The 21,719-nt window shown below is 41.6% G+C and overlaps 2 protein-coding genes across 2 annotated transcripts; one reads left to right on the top strand and one right to left on the bottom strand.

Annotated features, from left to right (window-relative positions):
• The first annotated feature begins 9,257 nt into the window (after positions 1-9,257).
• LOC121799098 lies at positions 9,258-10,212 on the top strand. Its single transcript, XM_042198435.1, has one exon. It carries the CDS (start codon positions 9,285-9,287, stop codon positions 9,963-9,965), a length of 681 nt encoding a protein of 226 aa, XP_042054369.1. The 5' UTR covers positions 9,258-9,284; the 3' UTR covers positions 9,966-10,212.
• Positions 10,213-10,407: 195 nt separating this feature from the next.
• On the bottom strand, positions 10,408-13,451 carry LOC121799097 (O-fucosyltransferase 19-like). The gene is made up of 8 exons (XM_042198434.1): positions 13,044-13,451; positions 12,416-12,488; positions 12,261-12,331; positions 12,087-12,175; positions 11,853-11,985; positions 11,545-11,780; positions 10,987-11,463; positions 10,408-10,922 (listed from the first exon to the last, which is right to left on the bottom strand). Exons 1-8 carry the CDS (start codon positions 13,440-13,442, stop codon positions 10,667-10,669), a joined length of 1,734 nt encoding a protein of 577 aa, XP_042054368.1. The 5' UTR covers positions 13,443-13,451; the 3' UTR covers positions 10,408-10,666.
• Between the last annotated feature and the right edge of the window lie 8,268 nt (positions 13,452-21,719).

Here is a 21,719-nt window from a genome sequence, read left to right as displayed (position 1 = left end):
TTATTTGCAATCATTTGATCCATGACACTATTTTGCAAAATAAAATCTTGGTCCTGCCATTATGTTTTTATTTTCATTCATTAGAGCATCCACAACCGTGCTCTTGCCAGCGGCAAGGTTGTGGGGCCGGACGGTACTATTCATGCCTGCTCTCTGGCAAGAGCACAACACCCACAACTGTGCTCTTCAGCAAGGACGAGCACAATCAATTTAAAATTCAATTAAACAATAACATTTCCATAATATTAAAATTCATTTAAAAACCACAATAAATATTACAAATGACAAATAAAATTAAACATTACATAATTAAAATCCTAAAAATGAAAAATTACATAATTAAAATCCTAAAAATTAAAAATTACATAATTAAAATCCTAAAAATTAAAAAAACCACTACTCGTTGCCGAATTTCGCCCACATGTGGTTGATTAGGTCTTCTTGTAGTTGATTGTGGATTCGAGTATCGCGCATTGTGTGTCTTGTTCGTAGTATTCTTGTTCTTCGCGCTCCGCTTCCGCCATGAGATGAGTGAAATCCATTTGATGTTTTGAGTGAATGTTGAATGTGTTGATAGTTTGTATAAAAATTATGAATGAGAGATGAATGAGAGATGAATTGATGTGATAAATGAGTGATGAATGTGTGTATTTATAGATGATTTTGGGGAAAAAAAATAAAAAAAATTCAGAAAAAACGGGAAAAAACGGCCATATTTTTGGGATTTGGAAAATATTTTTTTTTTTATTTTAGCATTATTTATAATTAAATACCGATTTTTTAAAAAAATAAAAAATGTTTAAACACAACGGCTATGCCGTTGACGAATGGGAGCGCGCCACGTGTGCGTCCGCTGGCACGGACGTGCTCGATACATCGAGCAGCGCCGTGCCAGCGGCGCGAGCGCAGCGGCGGCGGATGGCGTCCGTGCCAGCGGCGCGGACGGCGGTGGCGACGGACGCCACCACTGCGCATCTCTTAGTATTCATAACAAGAAGAGAAGTCAAAAGAACTCATGCTGTTGTAATTAAGATAGTATTTTATTTTGACTAAAGTCCCAAAATGGTCCTTAACATATTGCGATTTTTTTTATTTTGGTCCAAAACATTATCTTTTGAATTATTCGGTCCCTCACATTTGAAATCGGGTCACATTTGGTTCATTTTGGACGGTTCCGTCAAATTTTTGACGGTTTTAATTACCGGGTCACAGAATCCGTCACTAACTAGTAGAAACTGATCTGTCACTAATCCGTCACATATCCGTCACAAATCCGTCACTAATACATCACTAGCTGGGAGAAACTAATCCGTCACTTATCCGTCACACAATTGAAAATCATAGTTTTACAATAACTAAGAATTCGAGCGTTGTCGATGCATAGATTCTGTATTATGTACTCCATGAAAATAAACCGCTCTCTTCAATGGCAACCTCTTCTTTCTCTCTCTATATACACGCACTAAATTCAACAAATACACATCACTAGATACCTATACCTTTTTTTCCATCAAAAAACAACACATACATACATTTCCGCAAATGACGGCGGCGGCGTGTTTCTGCAGCATCCACGACTGTGCGTCGACGGGGAGAGAAAACGACGCCGTGGTGGTGGACATGGACGGGACGCTGCTGAGGGGGAGGAGCTCCTTCCCCTACTTCGCACTAGTCGCATTCGAAGCCGGTGGAGCTCTCCGCCTCCTCTTCCTGCTGCTTCTCTCTCCTCTCGCCGGATTTCTCTACTACTTCATATCGGAGTCGGCCGGAATCCACGTGCTCATCTTCGCGGCCTTCGCCGGACTCCGCGTCTCAGACATAGAGTCGGTGGCGCGGGCCGTGCTGCCCAAGTTCTACTCCGGGGACCTCCACCCGGAGTCGTGACGCGTGTTCTCCGCCTGCGGAAAGCTCTGCGTGCTGACGGATTAGTGACGGATCAGTTTCTCCCAGTTAGTGACGGATTTGTGACCCGGTAATTAAAACCCGTCAAAAATTTGACGGAACCGTCCAAAATGGACCAAATGTGATCCGATTTCAAATGTGAGGGACCGAATAATTCAAAAGATAATGTTTTGGACCAAAATCAAAAAAATTCAATATGTTAAAGACCATTTTGAGACTTTAGTCTTTTATTTTTCTCGTGTTGCAGGTTAAATTTCTTCCCCTTCGAACTTCAGTCTTGTCGTTGCATTTCTCTAGTGTTCCTCTTTGTACTCATTTCTAAATCCTTCGTACATCTTAGTTATGGCTTTCTGTTCCAAGATTCGAGTTTGCACTTATTTTCATATAATTGCTTTCATGCGCTATCCCCTTAACTGCACTCAAAACTCATATTTGTATTTTACTTATGTAACGTAAAACTGAAATCACAATTATTTTTTAATCAATTTCTCAGTTGCAATTTTGACTTCTACCGTTCATCTAATGACAAATTAAATTGTAAGTCTACAGTAGCTTGAAAAGAACTTGATTATACTTCTCCAAAAATTAATACACCTAAATCTTATTACAGTACCATAATACTCTTATATTTTTTAACCATAATTATAATTTTAATTTTGACTTATATAGCCTAATGTTATTTTAGAAAGTTATCTCAGAGCATTAGCAATAGGCACCCTTTCCGGTACTATGCTACCTCCATGTGGGACGGCGGTCGGGAAGAGCGCTATTGAGACCGTCGAGCCGAGGAGGAAGGGTGGAGGGGGGCAGAGAGCACGTGCATCGTCGAGAGGAGCTAGGCGGTCGCTCGAAGCCTATTGCTCACCGAGCGACCGCCGTCTGATTTTTTTTATATATTTACTATTTCAACTCTATATATACGACTCGTTGCACCTCATTTTATTCAAACCTCTTGATCTATCGAGTAAAAAAAAATTACCTTTCATTCTCTCTAGATGATGAATCATGATAGCGACCCCCCAAACACCAGCAAATCACAATATCTCCCGTGCGGGACGCAGTTCCCTGACATGAGTTATGGGGGAAACACTGGGGGCATGGGTGAAGGATCCAATGGAACCACTAAAAGTGGAACCGATCGGTCTACTCGAGGTGAATCCAGAAAAGGTCCAAAGGTATTGTCAAACACCCAAGAGGTTGTTGTGGGAGTTGTTGAAGCACCAGGTATGTGTATCATCGTTTGGTTCGACTACGAGTTGACGAGGATTATCTCGTCTTGCATTTGTTGGATTCTCGGTATACAGTGATACAAACTTGCCTAGCGAAAATTACACGGAATAAACTGAAAATTACACGAAATAAAATTGTAGGAAAAGGTAAGCCGAGTCGAGGAGTCCTCGCAAGATGAGATAAGCCTCGATAGTGCTCTCGGATTTGGCGTGTCGTCCCCAAAGATAAAATGACTTCGTCCCTGAAGTAGCAGAGCTCCGATGAACGAAAGTAAGGCGAGGACAGAGCTTCGACAGGAAAACAATGCAGAGAGGGAGAGAGCGTGTATGCAGAATGCTTGAGTTCACCTGCAGGGGGTGCTGGAGTCAATAGACATAATGTTTGTCATCAAGGCCATTGACTGTAACCACTAGGGGTTACTGATTGTTGCACTAGCCGTTGGGAGCTGAAGAGACACAATACATCTTGACACGCTACACGATGAGGAACAAAGTGGACCTTTTGACACAATGTGTCGGGTCCAACAGGGACCTTTTAACACCTGCCTTGTGTCGGGGTATATCGTGGACCAGGACCCGCCATGAGACGGGGTTCGTCGGGGACAACGTAAAATTTGAGATGGTCTATAAAGAATAGACGGGGCATGGACCACGCTCAACGAACAGCCCACAGACCAATTTCCAAGATCCAAGTCCAAGTCCAAGGCCAACGGACACGCGGCGGCGCGCGCGTGTGCGTGCTTGTGGACTCTATCGCCCATCTACCTTATGGCTCAAAAACTTCCTTATGGACTTAGGTGTGGTTACGAATCTGCCCAAGAGCATCAACATTTATTGTGACAATTCTGGTGTTGTGGCAAACTTGAAAGAACCACGGGCTCACAAAACGAGCAAACACATAGAGATGAAGTATCACATCATTAGAGATATAGTGCAGAGAGGAGACATACAAGTGGTCAATATTGCGCCAGAGAACAACCTGGTAGACCCTTTTACAAAGGCATTGGCGGTGAAACCGTTCGAGCGCCATGTTGAAGGGATGAGAGTTCGACTCGTTCAAGACCTCAACTCGCTTTCAGTATAAGTGGAAGAATTAGACGTAGTGCACATTTATTTTGTACACTCGAAAGCTGTTTTGAGTATAAGTGGGAGATTGTTAGAGTTTGTATACTAGAAATCACCTTTCGAGTGATTGAATACTGTAAAAACTCTTATTTTATTTTCCAATGGATGCAACAGATTATTTTTGTCTTAATGTTGTTATGTTTTACATTTAATGGATGTTTATTGCATGTTTAAATGTATAAGTAACTTAACAAAGTCTAAGTCTTTGTTTTAGTAGACTGGTTGTGGGCGTCGTCCACTTTAAGGTAACACAATCAGTTCTGAACAAAGAAAAAGTAAGAATTTCACAACCCATATAGGCCCAGACTACCTATCGTGAAAGGTTGCAATGTCAGTCCGCATATTTCTAAGTCTTACTGAAATAATATGACATTGGTGTGGTAGAGCACTGAATTGGATCTAACAGCGAGATAAGTCTTTATGCTATCTACCGAAAGACGAGGGCTTGATAATTATTTATTTCTTAATCAATGTACGTTAGCATTGAGCATACGGTATTGATTATACACTACTTTGACTTATCAAATGGTGCGGGTTTTTCGCAACCTAATAATCCTGATATATTGTGTAGTGGTGATTAATATCTTGCGGTGCTAGGATTGCTATTATATTGAATCGTGCGCAAGGTGAGTCTCGTTTGATAACGTCCTCAAGAGGAGCTCGAAATAAGGCTTTATTATTCGGAACCTAGCTAGTTGGAGTTTGATTACTCTATGAATAATAAATGAGTGTTTTCTTGCTAAGTCCACTTTTGAAATTAATAAGATGTTAATTAATTAAGTTCATAGCACACACTAATTAATTAATGGACGTTTCTATCTTAAGCGCGAGAAATGAACGACAAACAAATGGAAACCCGGATTACTTATAATTTCGGATTGGGATGAGCAGTGCAATATTACTTCTGTAGTAGCTGCTCGTAATATTCCAATATAAGCTTAAATTAAATTGTGGGTTCAATTTAATTAGTAAAAAGCTAATTGGGGGAGACCATATCCAAAACCTTCCATAGATCCCTGACTGGGCCCAATATGTGACTTAATATAAATAGTAGAATAAAGGAGACAGAAAATACACTTAATTATACTCATAATTTTCGTCCCCCTCTCCTTCTCTGAGTGGGACGATTTTTTCCTTCAGCTCTCCTCCGTGAGATAGAATTTATGTCTTCTTTATTTAAGTCCTAGTATTCTGGTGAGATCAACCCACACTGATATCAACATATAGTTCGGGAACCATTCAGAAGATCCGTGGTTTAGTACTCAAGATCTTCACGTAGAGAAGGCGCTAGCTATCTTTGATACTTTGGAGAATCCCCAAGGTAAACTGGCTAATCCGTAGAAAACATGTTTTAGGTTTCAATTATAATGAAAGCATGATTTAATTCAAGTTATGAGCATGATACATGTGATAATTACGCGAATAGAATTTATCTAAATAATCTGCTAAATAGATCAGAATTATTATGTAATTGATTTATGTATACTTCCGCTGCCAACCCTTTCATAAACAAGCTCAAATTCATGCATTAGATAACAAGGCGCATTTCACTTGCATATGCAATAAAAATCTTGAGTGATGGATGGTCACTTCAAATGTTGCTCGGATACATAACATCATCTTTTGGAATTTGGAATTTATTTTTTTGGAAAGTTGGAAAAGATTTTATTTATTTTTTACTTTCAATGTCATCCACCACCAATTCCCAATCTTGGAAAATATTTTATTTATTTTTTCAGAATTTTTCTGCTCACGCCATAGGTCCCGCCCACCCGACGAGAGGAGCTCTTAGCTAAGAGTATGTCCATGCTGACGGCACTAGTGCAACCGTGAGCAGGTCCACAAGGCACTCATGCTTTACTTTAACTAGTTTTAGCCCACGTGCGATGCACGATGAAATATTTTTTTATCATACGATTTTAAATTGTTAATTGATTAACACAAGATCAAGTTTTGTATCCATTTAAATTGGTACTATACTTTATCATAGTCGAGCTTCATTACATTGTAATATAGTGACCCTAATACGCTAAAAACCAAACCTTGAAATCTAAATCCTAAACCCTTAACGTTAAAATATAATCATCATGACCAACAAATGAACCAAATATAAATAAAATCCTCCCTCCGTCCCAGTTCAATTTTACTTTGTACTTTAAAACGAACTTTAATATTCAACATAATAATAGATACTCATTATCCAACATAGATGATCGAGTACAAAGTTTTACATTACATCCCAATCTGCTCATGTTAACATTAAAAAATCTAAAATCCTAAATAAACTATTATATAATTAAATCAACTTATAGTACTATAATTATAAAAATCATTTTGATTTTATATAATTTAAAATTTAAATATATTATTTCTAACTAATTCCGTGTTGGTTCTATTATGAAACAATTTAAAATATAGAGATGATATCAGTTTCTTATTCAATCATCAACATTTTTAATTATATTAATCCACGAATTTATGTTGAATACATGCATTATATTACACTACTAATTTGATAAGATATATCCTACCATGTACATTCCAATTAATTTATTATTTTATGCATGATTATTTTACATGTATATATTGAGTTAATTTATTTTATTTTGGAGTAGTACTTATGTAGCCATTTAAAATAGTATAGCTTTTATTAATGATATTATACTAAAAAATCTAAAAAATCAAGTAAGTTTGATTTCTTCACGAATACAAGATTGTAACTTCATTATTTAAATAATGCATTTGAAATAATCTTAGGTTTTAATGCACAAGATCAAGTTTTGATTCGGAAAATAAATTGGTAGTATTGCAAGTTTTAAAATTACACGATGGCTTTTCAAATCTCAAAACGGTTTTAAAATTGTATTTTGAAATATAAACGAACCGACGCAGAATAATATTGTTACAAAATTGTGTGTAACCTTTTTTTTGTATTTGTATACATTTAAATTAGTATAGTTTTTATTAATGGCAGTATATTAAAAAACCAAGTCATTGAAGTAATTATTCTATAATTAATTTTCAAATTATAACTGAATTCACACATGCAATCTTGTAACCTGTAATCAAATTTTAAAGAATTATTTTGTTTCTAAATTTGAAACCTAACAACAATTTGAATTCCATAATTATAGTCATGGTTCCTAATCATAGGAATAGATTGTGACTAAATTATACCTATCATCATCTATAACAAAATATACGAAATAGTATATTTCCAAATATGTAAATATCATGGCATTACAAATTCTTCACTATTATATATAACTGAACTTTGTTTTATAGATAAATTGATAAATAAACTTGATAAATAATGGCACCAAACTTACTTCTGCATAAAGTAGAATTTGTTTAAAATAACATGAATAAATAAATGAAGTAATGCAAATGCCAAATACAATTTATTAAGAACTAATTCAGTGATTATTATTTGTAAACGCAATACATGAATTACCAGGCAAAATATAACTTATATGAACGTAATTAGCGAGAAAATTAGTCAATTGCAATCTTTTACAGTTTTACTAATCAATTACCACATTTAATTCTTACCTAATACACCCTCCGTCCACCATTAGGAATCCCATTTGTTGATGGCACGGGTTCTAAGAAATGTGGGTGGAAAAAAGTTAGTGGAATAAGGGTCCCACTTGTATATATTAGTTTTAAATGGAATATGAGTGGAATGAGTAAGTGAAAGGTGAGACCCTATTACCATTTATGGTAAAAATGAACCGGGACTCCTATTCGCGGACGGACTAAAATGGAAAAACGGGACTTCTATTCACGGGCGGAGGGAGTATATTATAATAGTATCATTATCAAAAAAAAGTTAGAACTTAAGTTTAAGAGTTTTCCTATCTCCCCTTAGCACCACCTCTCAATCCTAAAACATGGTATGCGCTTCCACCGATGTTTCACAATAGCATACCAAATCGTCTGTTATGGTACCAATCAACCAAGGTAGCCCAAAACTATAAATCAAACTTTTGCTAAAAGTTTTCATAAATTGGACAACGATTAGAATGGAAAAGTGTAGCTATAGTATCCAAAAAAAATTTAAAAGGAATTTGTTAAAAAAATATTTGAATAAATGTTAACGTACCATTCACTATTTGTTTCTTGAATGTATTCCTGTTACATCTATTATTTTCTTCTCTTGCTTGTGGCAAGTTCTCCATTTGTGATTGCTGCAAAAAAATGTAAAGGTTATGATAGTTGTTCATCTTCTTTGTATTGTTCATAATGATATATAGATTGAATAGGATAAAAATACATAAAACAACAAAGAAGTATACGAAACTTAATATGAATATAACACACATAAAAGATAGAATAAATTTTTTTATTATTGAAATCGGTATTTATAGAAGATTTGTGTAGCGTATGATATTTTTAATGACTTTTAGTGTGCTAAATGACATTTATTATAAATTAAATTAATATTAAATGTGTCATAATTTATTTGGCCTTTCGATATAATAACTGCAAAATTTAGATGTCCATTAATCAATAATTAATTTTCAATCATGGAAAACAATTCAATTCATACCAGTTACTCTAAAAACGTCCATTAATCAATAAATAATGTTCAATCATGGAAAACGGCTCAATTTATACCAATTATAAATATACCGAAATTATATCGGTTCAAATTGAAAGGCATTTTAATGATTTTACTTATTTTATAATAAACAATGATTGTAAGTAATTTAGTTTGATTTAATATGTTAAATATGACCGCTACTGACTTTAAATTTAATAATTTTCTCAATTGCATTTACATCCCTTGCATAAAATAGCTATTCAAAACGTCTCAAAACTCAACTTTTATATATGTATAGATTGCTTTCTTTTTTTTTCTATATTTCTCTTAATACTTTATTAATTGTATATAAAAATGCATGTTACGTGGCTGAACAGCGGAAGATGACGAATTTAATTTTAACATAGGTACGTGGTGGAATTAGAAAATCGTGGCATTACAAAATCCATTCATCTCAGCATTTCCACATAAATCCAGCATATATGAAAACCCTAATTCGTTCAAATCCATCTCACCATCTCCACCCAATTACCCAATTACCCTTCCAATTCTCCAGAAACCTTCTCACAATGGGAATGATACTAGGTAAAATCAGCGTCGAAACTCCGAAATACGAGATAATCGCCGCCGACGACGACTACGAAATCCGAAAATACCCCCCGGCGGTGGTGGCCGAGGTCACCTACGACCCCGCGCAGCTCAATTCCGACAGGGACGGCGGCTTCATGATCCTCGCCAAGTACATCGGCGCCGTCGGCAATCCGCATAATTCGAAGCCCGAGAAGATCGCCATGACGGCGCCGGTGCTCACCAAAACGGCGCCGGAGAAGATCGCGATGACCGCGCCCGTCGTGACCAAGGGCGAAGGGGATTTGGTGACTATGGGGTTCATACTGCCGTCGAAGTATGTCAGGGCAGAGGAGGCGCCGCGGCCGGTGGATGAGAGGGTGGTGATTAGGGAGGAAGGGGAGAAGAAATACGGCGTGGTGAAGTTCAGCGGCGTGGCGAGTGAGGAGGCGGTGGCGGAAAGGGTTAAGGGGTTAATGGCGTGTTTGGAGAGGGATGGGTACGAAGTAATTGGGGATTTTGTGCTGGCTCGGTATAATCCGCCGTGGACTCTGCCGCCGTTCCGTACTAATGAAGTCATGATTCCTATTCAGTGATTGAGGCTTCTTGGTTTTGGTGTTTCTATAATAAATCTAGGTTTTCTTGTATGGATTATAGACAACCATAATTATAATGACAATGAACTACATATAATAATCCTTAGATTTAGCATCACATTCAACCTTAACCTGCTATATCGAATATTGCTTGATTATCCCTCATTTCGTGTAGCGGATTGCTACCTTATGTACCGAGTTGATTGCTTATGTATCGCAGATTGCTTTGTCTAGGTTGTCATTTTAACTATAGTGTCATTATGGTGTTCTGATTTCGTATCGCAGATTGCTTAGAATCATATGTCGAATTGTTTGTGTAAGTATCATAGATAGATTGCTTGTTTAAGTTCTCATTTTGACTATGCTGTCATCGTAGCGTTCCCCTTTCGTGTGTATCTCATAAAATAAACAATGTATTTATGAATGATTCTTTCTGAATCGCTTTAGTTGCCAATCTGTGCTCGAATAAATTATGAAAGAATAAGTTGAATACATGGCGTATATATTTCGTCGCAGGTTATAATAGCCTACGTACCACTAAAATTTGACCAATTCGTCGTTGTCAATGTACAAACATGGCAAAGCGTGTGTGCGTGCGAATCTGCTTTGAAGCATGTTCTCGGAAGGGTGTCTGTGCAATGCTCTCTCCATTTCAAAACACCACTTTTCCTTACTGAACCAAACTAAAATGCCCTCGTGTGTCATTGTGAAGCAACTACCGAACTACTGCTATTTTCTTGTCGGTGATCCAACTGCTGCTTATGCTTTGTTTTGTTGCATACACAGCCCGGGAAGGGATTCGCGTAGAAGTTCTCCTCCAGTCTCGGTATCTCCCCTGCCTGCCTCGGGTAAGGCCCTCCGATTCTGTCATTGTGCAGACGCTTCACCTCAGAGGCGAACCTCTCCCAAGAAATCGCCCCCTCGTCCAAAGAATCAATCAGCCTCACGAAATTCAACCTGTCATCGCAAAACATTGAAATCTAGCGTTGTTGAGTTTGAATGATGAATAAGCTACCCATACCTATCAGGATTTATCGTCCTTTTAAATCCCTCGAACCTTCTGTGGCCCTGCACTGCCTTCGCCATGTTCCCATCATATGTGTACACGAACACATCGCCCTCCAAGGCTATGATGTAGTCCAAGGCAGCGAGGCGGTTCTGGTAAGTCTTCAAGAGCTCTAGCTCTTGCTCTGTCGCGAGGGTTGAGTGAGAGAGGATGTTGGGGTACTCTTTTCGCAGCACGTCCATGCTGTTGTTGCCATAGATCTCACCTGCAACAATGTAGATTTTCGTTGACGAAGGGTACCCCATGGCCTTGAGCAAGAATGCTGCCTCTCTCGGAGACATGGGGCAGCCCCCCTCCAGCCGCCTCTCGCTGCTGTTGATCTCTTTCTCCTTCCAATGCATCACGTTGTACCTCATCTCACGAAGCTCATATGCCTCCCAAGCGCTCAGATTGTGGTTGCACCCTGTAAACGCAAGCATGTCTTTCTCGTATCTGTTCACGACCAGGTTAAAAATTCGCCGTATTCAATCAAGAACGTAAAAAGTAGTACTAACAAGTTTGGTGTATAATTACCTCAAGTGAAGTGCAATATAAGGTTCGCTGGCTTTGCCTCTGAGGCGCTCAACCAGTTTCTTCCCGAGCTCTTCAATCTCAGGCGTGTAACGAAGGGCCTCATAGTTAGCACGGCACCTCAGCTTCTGTATCGAGGAGAGCAGGCCGTTGTTTGCAAGGCGTGAATCTGTATGTGTGAACTCGATCACCTTATGCTTCCTCATCAAATGAAGAATTTCTCCTTTGTAGTAACCAGCCTATGCATCAACCATAAACAGCCCTTTAAGTTGGTTCCATTTTGTAATTTTGTAGCAAAAATATTGCTGTACCTTTGACCATGACACGGGCGCTTTGATCAGGGGATGCACGGATTTGTACCGTGGTGGCAATGTCTCAACTATGTCGATATCCTCTCTCAGAACCTCGATAAAATGCTTCCAATCGAATATATCCTTGAAATCACTGCCAGGAAAACACAGATTACATTACTACTACAAAGCTAAAACTGAAGTAGCAGTATTACAATTTACAAATGATGGATGATATCAAAACAAACTTGACACCTAGGATCTGTCCAAAAGCTCTGATGATCAAGGGAGGGAAGCACAAGAGTGGCATTCATAATCTTTGCTACTGCTACCATATCACATATCTGCATTCAAATATTTCATGTGCATTGTTAGATTGCTACAGCACGCGACCGGATAGCTAAAAACACGACGCGGTCAACTACTTACCCCTGTTCTCATTTGATTCAATCCTCCGTTTGCGTGTACTAATATGTATCCGTTGGTCTTATTGCTTGTCCCTGCAAAAAGTAATTCAAAATTAATATATATAGCTTAGCAAAAATGATAAGGGCTGAACTTAAAACAGAGGAAAAATGACGTACTTGTCCAATTTCTTGGTCGAGCTATGCATCTGTAGTAGTTGTCACTATTGGGTTTCATCCATATTTCTGGGACCTGTATCAAATAAACCAATAATTATAGTTTACTAGTCAAATTTTGAAATGTACTACTATGAGTTTTGTGGGCGTCACCCCTACACATTAAGTTATCTACCCTACTAAGTTATTTAATATTATAACGTATATAACCGTTAAAACACTAATAATACTGTGGATGTCACTATTCACTAGCACTACTCTAACTTCCATTCACATTCTCACTCTTACTTTACTAATTTTGTCTTAATTTCCATAACATATCATATCTTTATATTTTTAGAGGATTAGGGAATAAACCATAAATAAGCGGGAAATAATGATGACTTTTTAGCTTAGTCAGAAATAAAGCAGAATTCTTTTGATTTTACGGAATAATAAGCAGAATTCTACATGGATAAAATAATGGACGAAACGGGTCAAACGCAAACTACTCAATGGAAACTTCAACGCTCAATTTCTTCATTTTCATTATCACTAATTAATGGAGAAATTAAAAATATGATCAATTTTTATATTCTAATTGATGATCAATCCAAAATTCAGAAGATAAACGGAAAATTAACCGACTGACCGGAAAGTCCTTCATCTGGCGCTTCTGCAAAGCAGCGGCGGCGTCGGAATCGAAAACGGCATTCGACGACAAATCATTCTTAAAATTGTGAATAAACAAAAAGTCCTTGTCCGTTGTGACGATTTTGGTGAAGGAGAATTTCATGAAGGCGGAGACGATGAGGAGCGCCAAAAGGAAGACGAAAAGCGCGTTCTTCCTTGAGGTCATAACTGCAGACGCGCTCGTCACGCAATCATCAATCCAACTACTCTCCGCCGCTCTCTTCCGCGACGCCGCATACCGTAGCGTCGGCGTGTGTGCGATTGCCTCGTCGTTGTCCTGATCGAGGCGGCGGCGGTGGTGGGTGATTTGGGCGGTGGGGGAATTGGTGGCGGATGACATTGCAAGGAAGATACACATAAGAGGAAAAAGGGGGCACTGCCCATGAACGCCCAACCGTTGCTCTCTTTTCTTTTATAAATAACTTTCCAATTTCTTTCGCCACTCTGAAAATAAGTTTTTATTTTTTTATTTTATTTTTATTATAAAAATATGCCTGTATGAAACGGCACGAGAATTAATCCACAGTTGTTAAAGTAGTGTTAGTGGATAGAGAGACCCACATTATTGCAGCAAAAAAGAGATTTCGTCGCCTTGGCGGCCCCTACACTCCGGCCCGACATCACGTGAGAGGATTCAATCAGGCTCGTTAAGGGGGGGCCTAACCCACTGGCTGCCAGAAGCCCATCTCACAAGGCCTCATACTTGTGCTTGAGAGATAGAAGCAACTACACCGCAGTAGTGTGATTCGGACACATGATCATTGCAGTAAGATCTGCCCATCCGTTGCCAACTGCACTGTCCCTGCAGGCAAGACCTACATTATTATTAGTGCATAACGAGTTGTATTGTAATAGTGGAGTATAGTGGTATAAGTTGTAAATAAACTAATGTATATGGATAATGAGTTGTGGATAACTTTTTTATAAATGAAAATATATACTCCATCTGTCCCATTGAAGATGACTCACTTTCTTTTTTTGTTTATTCCAATCAAGATGATTCATTACTTAAAATGGAAACATCATCTATCTGTACTTTGTTATTTTCTCTGACTTTCCTCTCTCGATCTAACACAGAATAAAATTGCATAAATTATGTGTCGTCCAAGGAAGGGGTCATCTTAGACGTAGGGAATATATTTTTATGGGACAAATAAAATTAGAAAGTGCATATATTTTTGTTGGTGGTAGGGAATGGTAATTAGAGCATCTCCAATGGCGAACGTCCGGTCGGACATCCGCGACAGGCGACCGGGACGTCCGCCATTATGGCGTGGCAAGTCGGATACGGACGTCCCGTAAGGACGTCGGATGTCCTCGGACGCGCGGGCGACGGGCGGGCTGACGTCCGCCATTGTGGCCTGGGTCGGACGTCCGGGACCCGGACGTCCGGTATTTAATTTTTTTTTAAATCTATATATACGACTCGTTGAACTTCATTTCATTCGCACCACTTGTGTTAACAAGTTTCTCTCTTCTTTTACTACAAATTTCATTTCTACTTAATGGAGAACGACAGGAACTCCCCCGCCACGAGCGAGTCGCAGACTCCGACGTTTCCCGCCGAACTGGAGGATGGGTGGAATGGGTAGGATGGGTGGTATGGGTGGGATGAGTGGGATGAGTGGTATGATGTCCCCTTAGTGCAATATGTACAATTGGATGGGTGGGATGGGTGGTATGATGCCCAGGGCAGCGGGGATGGGGGCATCACCCCAAATATGATGGGATGGATGGGATGATGCAGACCATGCCTGGGGAGGGGGTGGCAGGGGGCCTGAACCACTAGCGGACGATGTCTATCGGCCGGTTATCGATATGTTGTCTATTGATACCCTTTCCAGTTTTGTTCCGCAGACTCAGTTCACTGGCGTGGAAACTTTCTCTTTTGAGGAGTTGGGGCTATCTCCACTCAGGGAGACTCCCGATGATGTGGGGACAACAGCAAGGGGCAGGGGCAAGGGCCGTGGCAGGGGCAAGGGCAAGGGGAAAGCCACGGGCTCTTCCTCGCGAACAGTGGCTGAGGAGGAGGATGATGAGGAGACGGGAAAGAGGACGGTCTGGAGCGTGTGGGAAAACATCGCGCTTTCGAAGGCTTGGGTTTCAATAGTCGAGGATCCCTATGTCAGTGCTAACCAGCACATTGACAGACTGTGGCATCGCGTCGCTGAAGCCTACCTCACACACAAACCGGCTGGGGCGAAGTGTCGCGTTCCCGAACAATGCCGGAAACAGTGGGAGCGGTTGAGGCCTAAGCTTAGTCGATTTATCGGCCTCTACCAAAACAATCTCCGCCAGGCAACCAGCGGTATGTCCGAGGAGGATGTGAAGAACCGTGCCCTGGCGCAGTACCCCGACAGATCTTTGAAGTTCAAAGATTTCGACCAGTGGGAGTCCTATCTCGTGGTGAAGGATTCCCAAAAGTTTTGTGGGGGTGTCGAATCGGGCTGGCAGAAGCGGACGAAGATCAACGCTTCCGGTGAATACAGCAGCAGTGCTGGTTCGCACGAGATCCCAGAAGCCGAGGAAGTGTCCCCGCTACCTCAATCAGACTCCCGCCGGCGTCGTCGCCCGATTGGGCAAAAGGCTGCGCAGCGGAAGGCTAGGGGAAGCAGCAGCGGGTCGTTCGAGGTCCAATCGGAGGCCCCTGCTCCCTCAGAAGAGTACGACCGTCTCGCCCGCGCGCAGATAACGACTAGCTTGGTCCGGACCATGCATAGGTGGCATAGCACGACAGATCCTGTGTACAAAAGGATGTTGAAGGATGTCATCGATGGATGTCGGCGCGATCTGGGGATGCCACCCATTGGAGATGATGGCGCCGAGATTAGCGGCGGGGACGACGGGGGCGGCACGGGCGACGGCGACACAAGGCGGCACGGGTGACGGCCAGGCCGGCACGGACGACGAGGAGTGAGCCGAGTCAAAAAATTTATTATGTAATTTTTTCTTTTTTATTATGTAATTTTTTTCTTTTTTTATGTAATTTTTTTAATGAAGCATTTGCAATTTTCCCGTATTCCGTGTCAAAATTATAATTCCGTTACTTATATTTGTGAATTTGTGATTTTTTTAATTACGGGAAGTCCTAGTGGGAAGGGTGATGGAAAGGGCGGATTGTGAAGGGGATGTCCTAGTGACGTGCCAGTGGGATGGGAAGTCCTAGTGACGTGGCATGAGGTGTTTTTGGGAAGTCCTAGTGGATGTCCGAGTGGGACATCCGCCCACTGGAGATGCTCTTATATAGCTATTTATGAACGAAAAGAGTATATTGACAGAGAGATTCTTGTACGGATGATGCGTTTGAGAGATTTATTTACCGTTTTAGCGTTTCTTAATTTGGTAAAATTTATTGGCGGGCCAATGGTTCATGACTTTTGTTTATTTGGTTATCTGGATTAGGATTACTGCCGAATTTATTGGAATATTTATTAATTTATTTTAATATTTAAATTGATGAGTTTTAACTTTTATCAATTAATCTTATATCTATGGTTTCGATTTGTATTAATCATGGCAATTCAACTCGTGTGACGATGGTAAAGTTAATGCAATCTAAAATCGTAGAATAATAAACTAAGGGTAGGGTGTGTTTGGTTTGACATTTAGGGAAGGGGATTGGACGATTTCTGACATTTACTAATGTGTGGTTTGAATATACCGTTTTTGAATGACCTGAGTAATGGACTAAAGGCTTGCCTTAAGGCCATCCGCAACGCCGTCACTTATCCTTCTCTTAAATTATTATTCATGTGTCTCACAGTACTTTTTTACTCCATCTCTTAACTAAAGGACGGAACCTGCAACCCTCCATCTCTTATCCGTCCTTTAACCATCCCTTAAATTACTATTCATTCAATTTCATTTTTATTTTTATTTCCAACAAATTCAATTAATAAAAACACACTTCATTAAAAATAAAATAAAATTACAACATAAAATAAAAATACAACTTAGAATTCAAAAAAATAAAAAAACACATAATTAAAATCTTAAAAAATAAAAATTACATAATTTAAAATACAATTTTATAGAAAATAAAAAAAACTACTCCGCCGGAGAATCATCCCCTGAAGGCGGTGGAGGTGCACTGAAGCCACCTGGAGGCGGAATACCAAGTTGTCTTGCCATAAACTCAATTCCGGCAAGATAGACTTTGTATTGGGAAGGCGTCATGCGGGAAGTGTCCGCCATTGTGACGGTCATGTACATGGACATTAGGGAGTTCGAGGGTGCCCCCGAGCCCGAGCCCGCCTGGCTTGATCTCGGCCCCTCCTCCCTCTAGCCGCCTTCGCCGCATTTCTCCTTTGCGGCCGACGGCGCCCACGGGAGGATCCCCCGGCATCGTCTGTCGTACCCTCAACCTCCTGCGAGGAAAACTCTTGTGCGGCGCTGCCCGAACCGCCCTCACTAGACGAGTATTGGTCACCCGCCGTGTGCTTCGTGCGCTTCGAAGTCGAGCCCGAGCTGGATTGTTTGGCGGTGTCGGCGTAGTAGACTCGCAAAGCCGACCTCAGAATGTCGGCTCCCGTGGCTCCGCTTGGGTAATGAGCCGCTTCACTCTTGTAGATGGCGCAGAATTTTTTGACCTCTCTGTCGACTCGGTCAAAGTGAGGGCGGAGCATCTTATATGTGCGGCGGCGGGACCCCTTCAGCTTAATCTCGTGGTAGGCCTCGATGACCTTTTCCCACAAGCACTTCCGGGGTTGTTGATTCCCGACGATGGGATCGTACGAGACCTGATCCAGGCGTTGTACACCGCCAGCGTTTCTTTGGGGCTGTACGGATGTCGGCCTAGATCCTCCTCCTTGTCCGCCTCCGCCTCCGCCCTGGAGCTTCCACCGCCTCGGACTCCTCCCCCGCCTAGGCCTCCTCCACAGCCTCGGCTTCGTCCTCCGCCTCGGCCTTCTTCCAGAGTGGGTTCAACGGAATAATCCTCCCGAATCTGGGATAATCCTTGCGAATACCTCGGGGCGGAGGGACGAGCGTATGCATCCACATCAAAATGGGGTGGTTGGTACCCCCTCGGCGTCGACGAACCCTGGGTGCCCGGTGTCGACGAACCGGATCCACCACCCAGGACATTATACATGCCCCCCAGTCGCCGAAAGCGTTAATGTCAAACCCGCTGGAGCCGCCACCGCCAGAGTTTCCGTCGCCGGACATTTTGTGATGAGAGGTTAGATGAAAATTGGAGAGGAAATGGAGATGATTTGAGAAGAATAGATGTGTATTTGTGTGTGAAATGAGGATGAATTAGGAGTATTTATAGAGTAAAGAATAAAAAATAAATAAATAAAAAAGAAAAAATGGTAATATTACTGTTTTTCGTTTTTTATTTTTTATTTTTTAATTTGGATTTTTAAAAAAATGATTTACTGTGTCAGCATGACGATGCCCACTCGCGGGTCGGTGAGTGGGCGTCACGCATGGCGCCGGAGCGCGCCACGTCACCCTGGCCCGTGGCCAGACGTCTCGCCATCCGTCATGGCGGGACAGAACGTGTGGCGGACTGGGGACGAGACGGGGCGCTGCAACGCGTCACGCCGTCGTCTCGTCCCTTAGTGAAGAATTACGGGCCACCCGCATGGCGCGTTGCGGGTGGCCTAAAAATGCAATTTTCGTCGGTTACAGCATCCACAAAGCGTGGCGTAACCGGCCCGCGTTCCGTGCCGGAGGAATGAAACCGCAGAGAAATGCGTTGCAGCCGGCCGTTCCGTCCCAAGCCCGTTCCCAGCCCGTCCCGAGACCCGCCACCACGAGACGCGGCACGAGACGTCTCGGCACGCGCCGAGGCGACGTGGCGAGCTCCCAGGCCATGCGTGACGCCCACTCGCCGACCCGCGAGTGGGCGTCGTCACGATGACGCAATAAATATATATTTTTTAAATATGAATTTAAAAAAAAAATTGTAAACGGTAATGTTACCGTTTATAGCCATTTTTCAATTTTTTTATTTCTTTACTCTATAAAATACTCCGATTTCATACTCATTTCACTCACAAACACACATCTATTCCTCTCAAATCCTCTCTATTTCCACCTCAATTTTCATCTCAAATCAACTATGTTTTTCTTCTCCCAAATTTAATCAAACTAGTGGATCCTTTTAAACAAATGCGTCAAATAATGGAACAATCACTTGAAGAAGATCGTCGACGGGAGGCGGAGGAAGCCGCGCCGCCCTAACGGCGGTCCCGTACGTACATCCATCGTAACCGGGAGGAAGCCGCCGCAAGGTTAGTATGCGACTACTTCTGCGATAACCCGGTTTGGGGAGATACGTACTTCCGTCGTCGTTTCCGCTTGGGGAAACCGCTATTTCTCCACATCGCGAATACTTTGGCAGCCCGGGAAGAGTTCTTCCAGAAAGGGTTCGACGCGGTCGGCCGTCCCAGCCATACGACGCTGCAGAAATGTATTGCAGCAATCCGTCAGCTTGCGACTGGACAAACGGCCGACATGTTCGACGAATACCTCCACATCAGAGACACCACTGTGCGACTGTACTTGCTCAAATTCTGCAAAGGCGTTCAGGCAACATTCACTGATGAATTTCCCCGGAGGCCAAGCACGACCGATTGTCAGTCCCTGCTCGACCTTCACGAAATAGTGCACGGATTCCCCGGGATGCTCGGCAGCGTCGATTGCATGTACTGGCAATGGAAGAATTGCCCGGTGGCGTGGAGGGGGTCCTATACTCGAGGCCATTGTCGACTACCGGCTTTGGATCTGGCACGCGTACTTCGGGGTCCCCGGGTCGAACAACGATGTAAACGTGCTCCACCAATCCGACCTCTTTACCGAAGTTTTGGATGGTAAAGCGCCGGCCATCAACTTCGTCGCCAACAACCGGCTTTATAAAATGGGGTACTATCTCGCCGACGGCATCTACCCGAAGTGGCCTACTTTCGTGAAGTCGTGCAGCAGGCCTGCGAATCCAAAGCAGGCTCTTTTTGCGCAGAAGCAGGAGGCTGCTTGCAAGGATGTGGAGAGGGCGTTCGGGGTTCTCCAAGCGCGCTTCAACATCATCAAAGCCCCGGCTCGTACGTGGTTCATGGAGAACATGGACGACATCATGTATACGTGCATAATCTTGCACAACATGATTGTCCAAGACGAAGGACCAGAGGTGGGAAATTGGTTCGACCCCGAATCCCCCGGAAGCTCAACCGTAAGTAGTCCGCCTCGAAGTGGAGCGCATCCGTCTATACAAGAATGGTTATCTATTCGTGCAAGGACACACGACTCTAGCGCCCACACCCAACTACAAGAGGATCTAATTGAGTACATTTGGGTAAACTTTGTCGGATGAAATTATTAAATTATGTACTTTTATTTTTTAGGAAATTATTAAATTATGTTTTTTTACGAATTTTATGTTGTAAGTTTATTTTATTTAATGAAGTGTGTTTGTTTTAATTGAATTGAGTTGGAAATAAAAACAAAAAAATGAAATTGAATGAATAGTAATTTAAGGAACGGTTAAGGGACGGATAAGGAACGAAGGGTTGCAGGTTCAGTTCCTTAGTTAAGAAATTGAATTAAAAAGTACAGTAGGGCCCGCAAATAGTATTTTAAGGAACGGTATAGCAACAGCGTTCTGGATGGTTTTAGCAATTCTTCCCAAAAACCTCTGACATCACTTTCTCAAAACAATTAAATCATATGCATTTACTAAAATAACCCTCCTTTTTATCCCCAACAGCCACATTTATTCCTACGCAAAAAAAATTCTTCAAACTTTCCTCCATTCGCGTTTTCTACAAGCTCTCCGATGAAGACTTCATCATGTGAGATATCATGTGCCTGCCTAGAGCTCTCCCTTCCATTTTCTGAAACAAAAGAGATTTACCACCGCCATTCCTTACCCCTCCGAAACCGTAGCTGATTTGAAAGGAGGACAGAAGCAACTCCAGATCCACGGCGCCGACAAGGTGTCCCCATTTTATTTTCTCCATTATACCAACATGTGAAATGAAAGTCTAAGCCCTGAGCATTCGAACAATTTTTCCAAACTAAACAATAAGAAGAAGAGCTTGCTCTATTCTTGATATTTCCACAACTGTTGCCATGGTGGGAGAGATGGGTTTCACAAAAGAAAGCATATTGTGCGCGTAGAGTATTAGAATTCCTAAGGGGTAAGGTTGGAAATAAGAAATTAAAAATGAGGACATGAAGAAATTAGTGAGCAATAGTTGATGTTTTCTTTGAACCAAACTAAAGTTTTGAATAATACAGAATAAAAAACTGACGAACCAAACATTTAAGTTGGAAACGCTAAGAGCATCCAAACTGGTGCGGATGTCCCGGCGGACATCTCCGCGGACATACCAAAAACACCTCATGCCACGTCATAAAGATTTCTCACTGCACTGCCACGTCATAAGGACTTCCCACTGCACAGTGACGGACATCCCCAAGGACATCCCGACGGACTTCTCACAATAATAAAAATTCACAAATTCACCAAATTAAACAATTTAGGGAATAAAAATTTCGCAACGATTACGGAATAAAAATTTCATTAAATAAAAAAAGAAAGGTACATTTCAACAAAAAAACTAAAAAAAGTACACTCAATAAATACAAATTCCATCAACGACGACCCCTCCGCTGCCATACTTCTTCAATT

This window comes from Salvia splendens, chromosome 4 (genome assembly GCF_004379255.2).
Source record: "Salvia splendens isolate huo1 chromosome 4, SspV2, whole genome shotgun sequence".
Lineage (NCBI taxonomy): Eukaryota > Viridiplantae > Streptophyta > Magnoliopsida > Lamiales > Lamiaceae > Salvia > Salvia splendens.
Note: the sequence above shows the minus strand (reverse complement) of the source record. Positions and strands in the feature narration are given on the sequence as shown.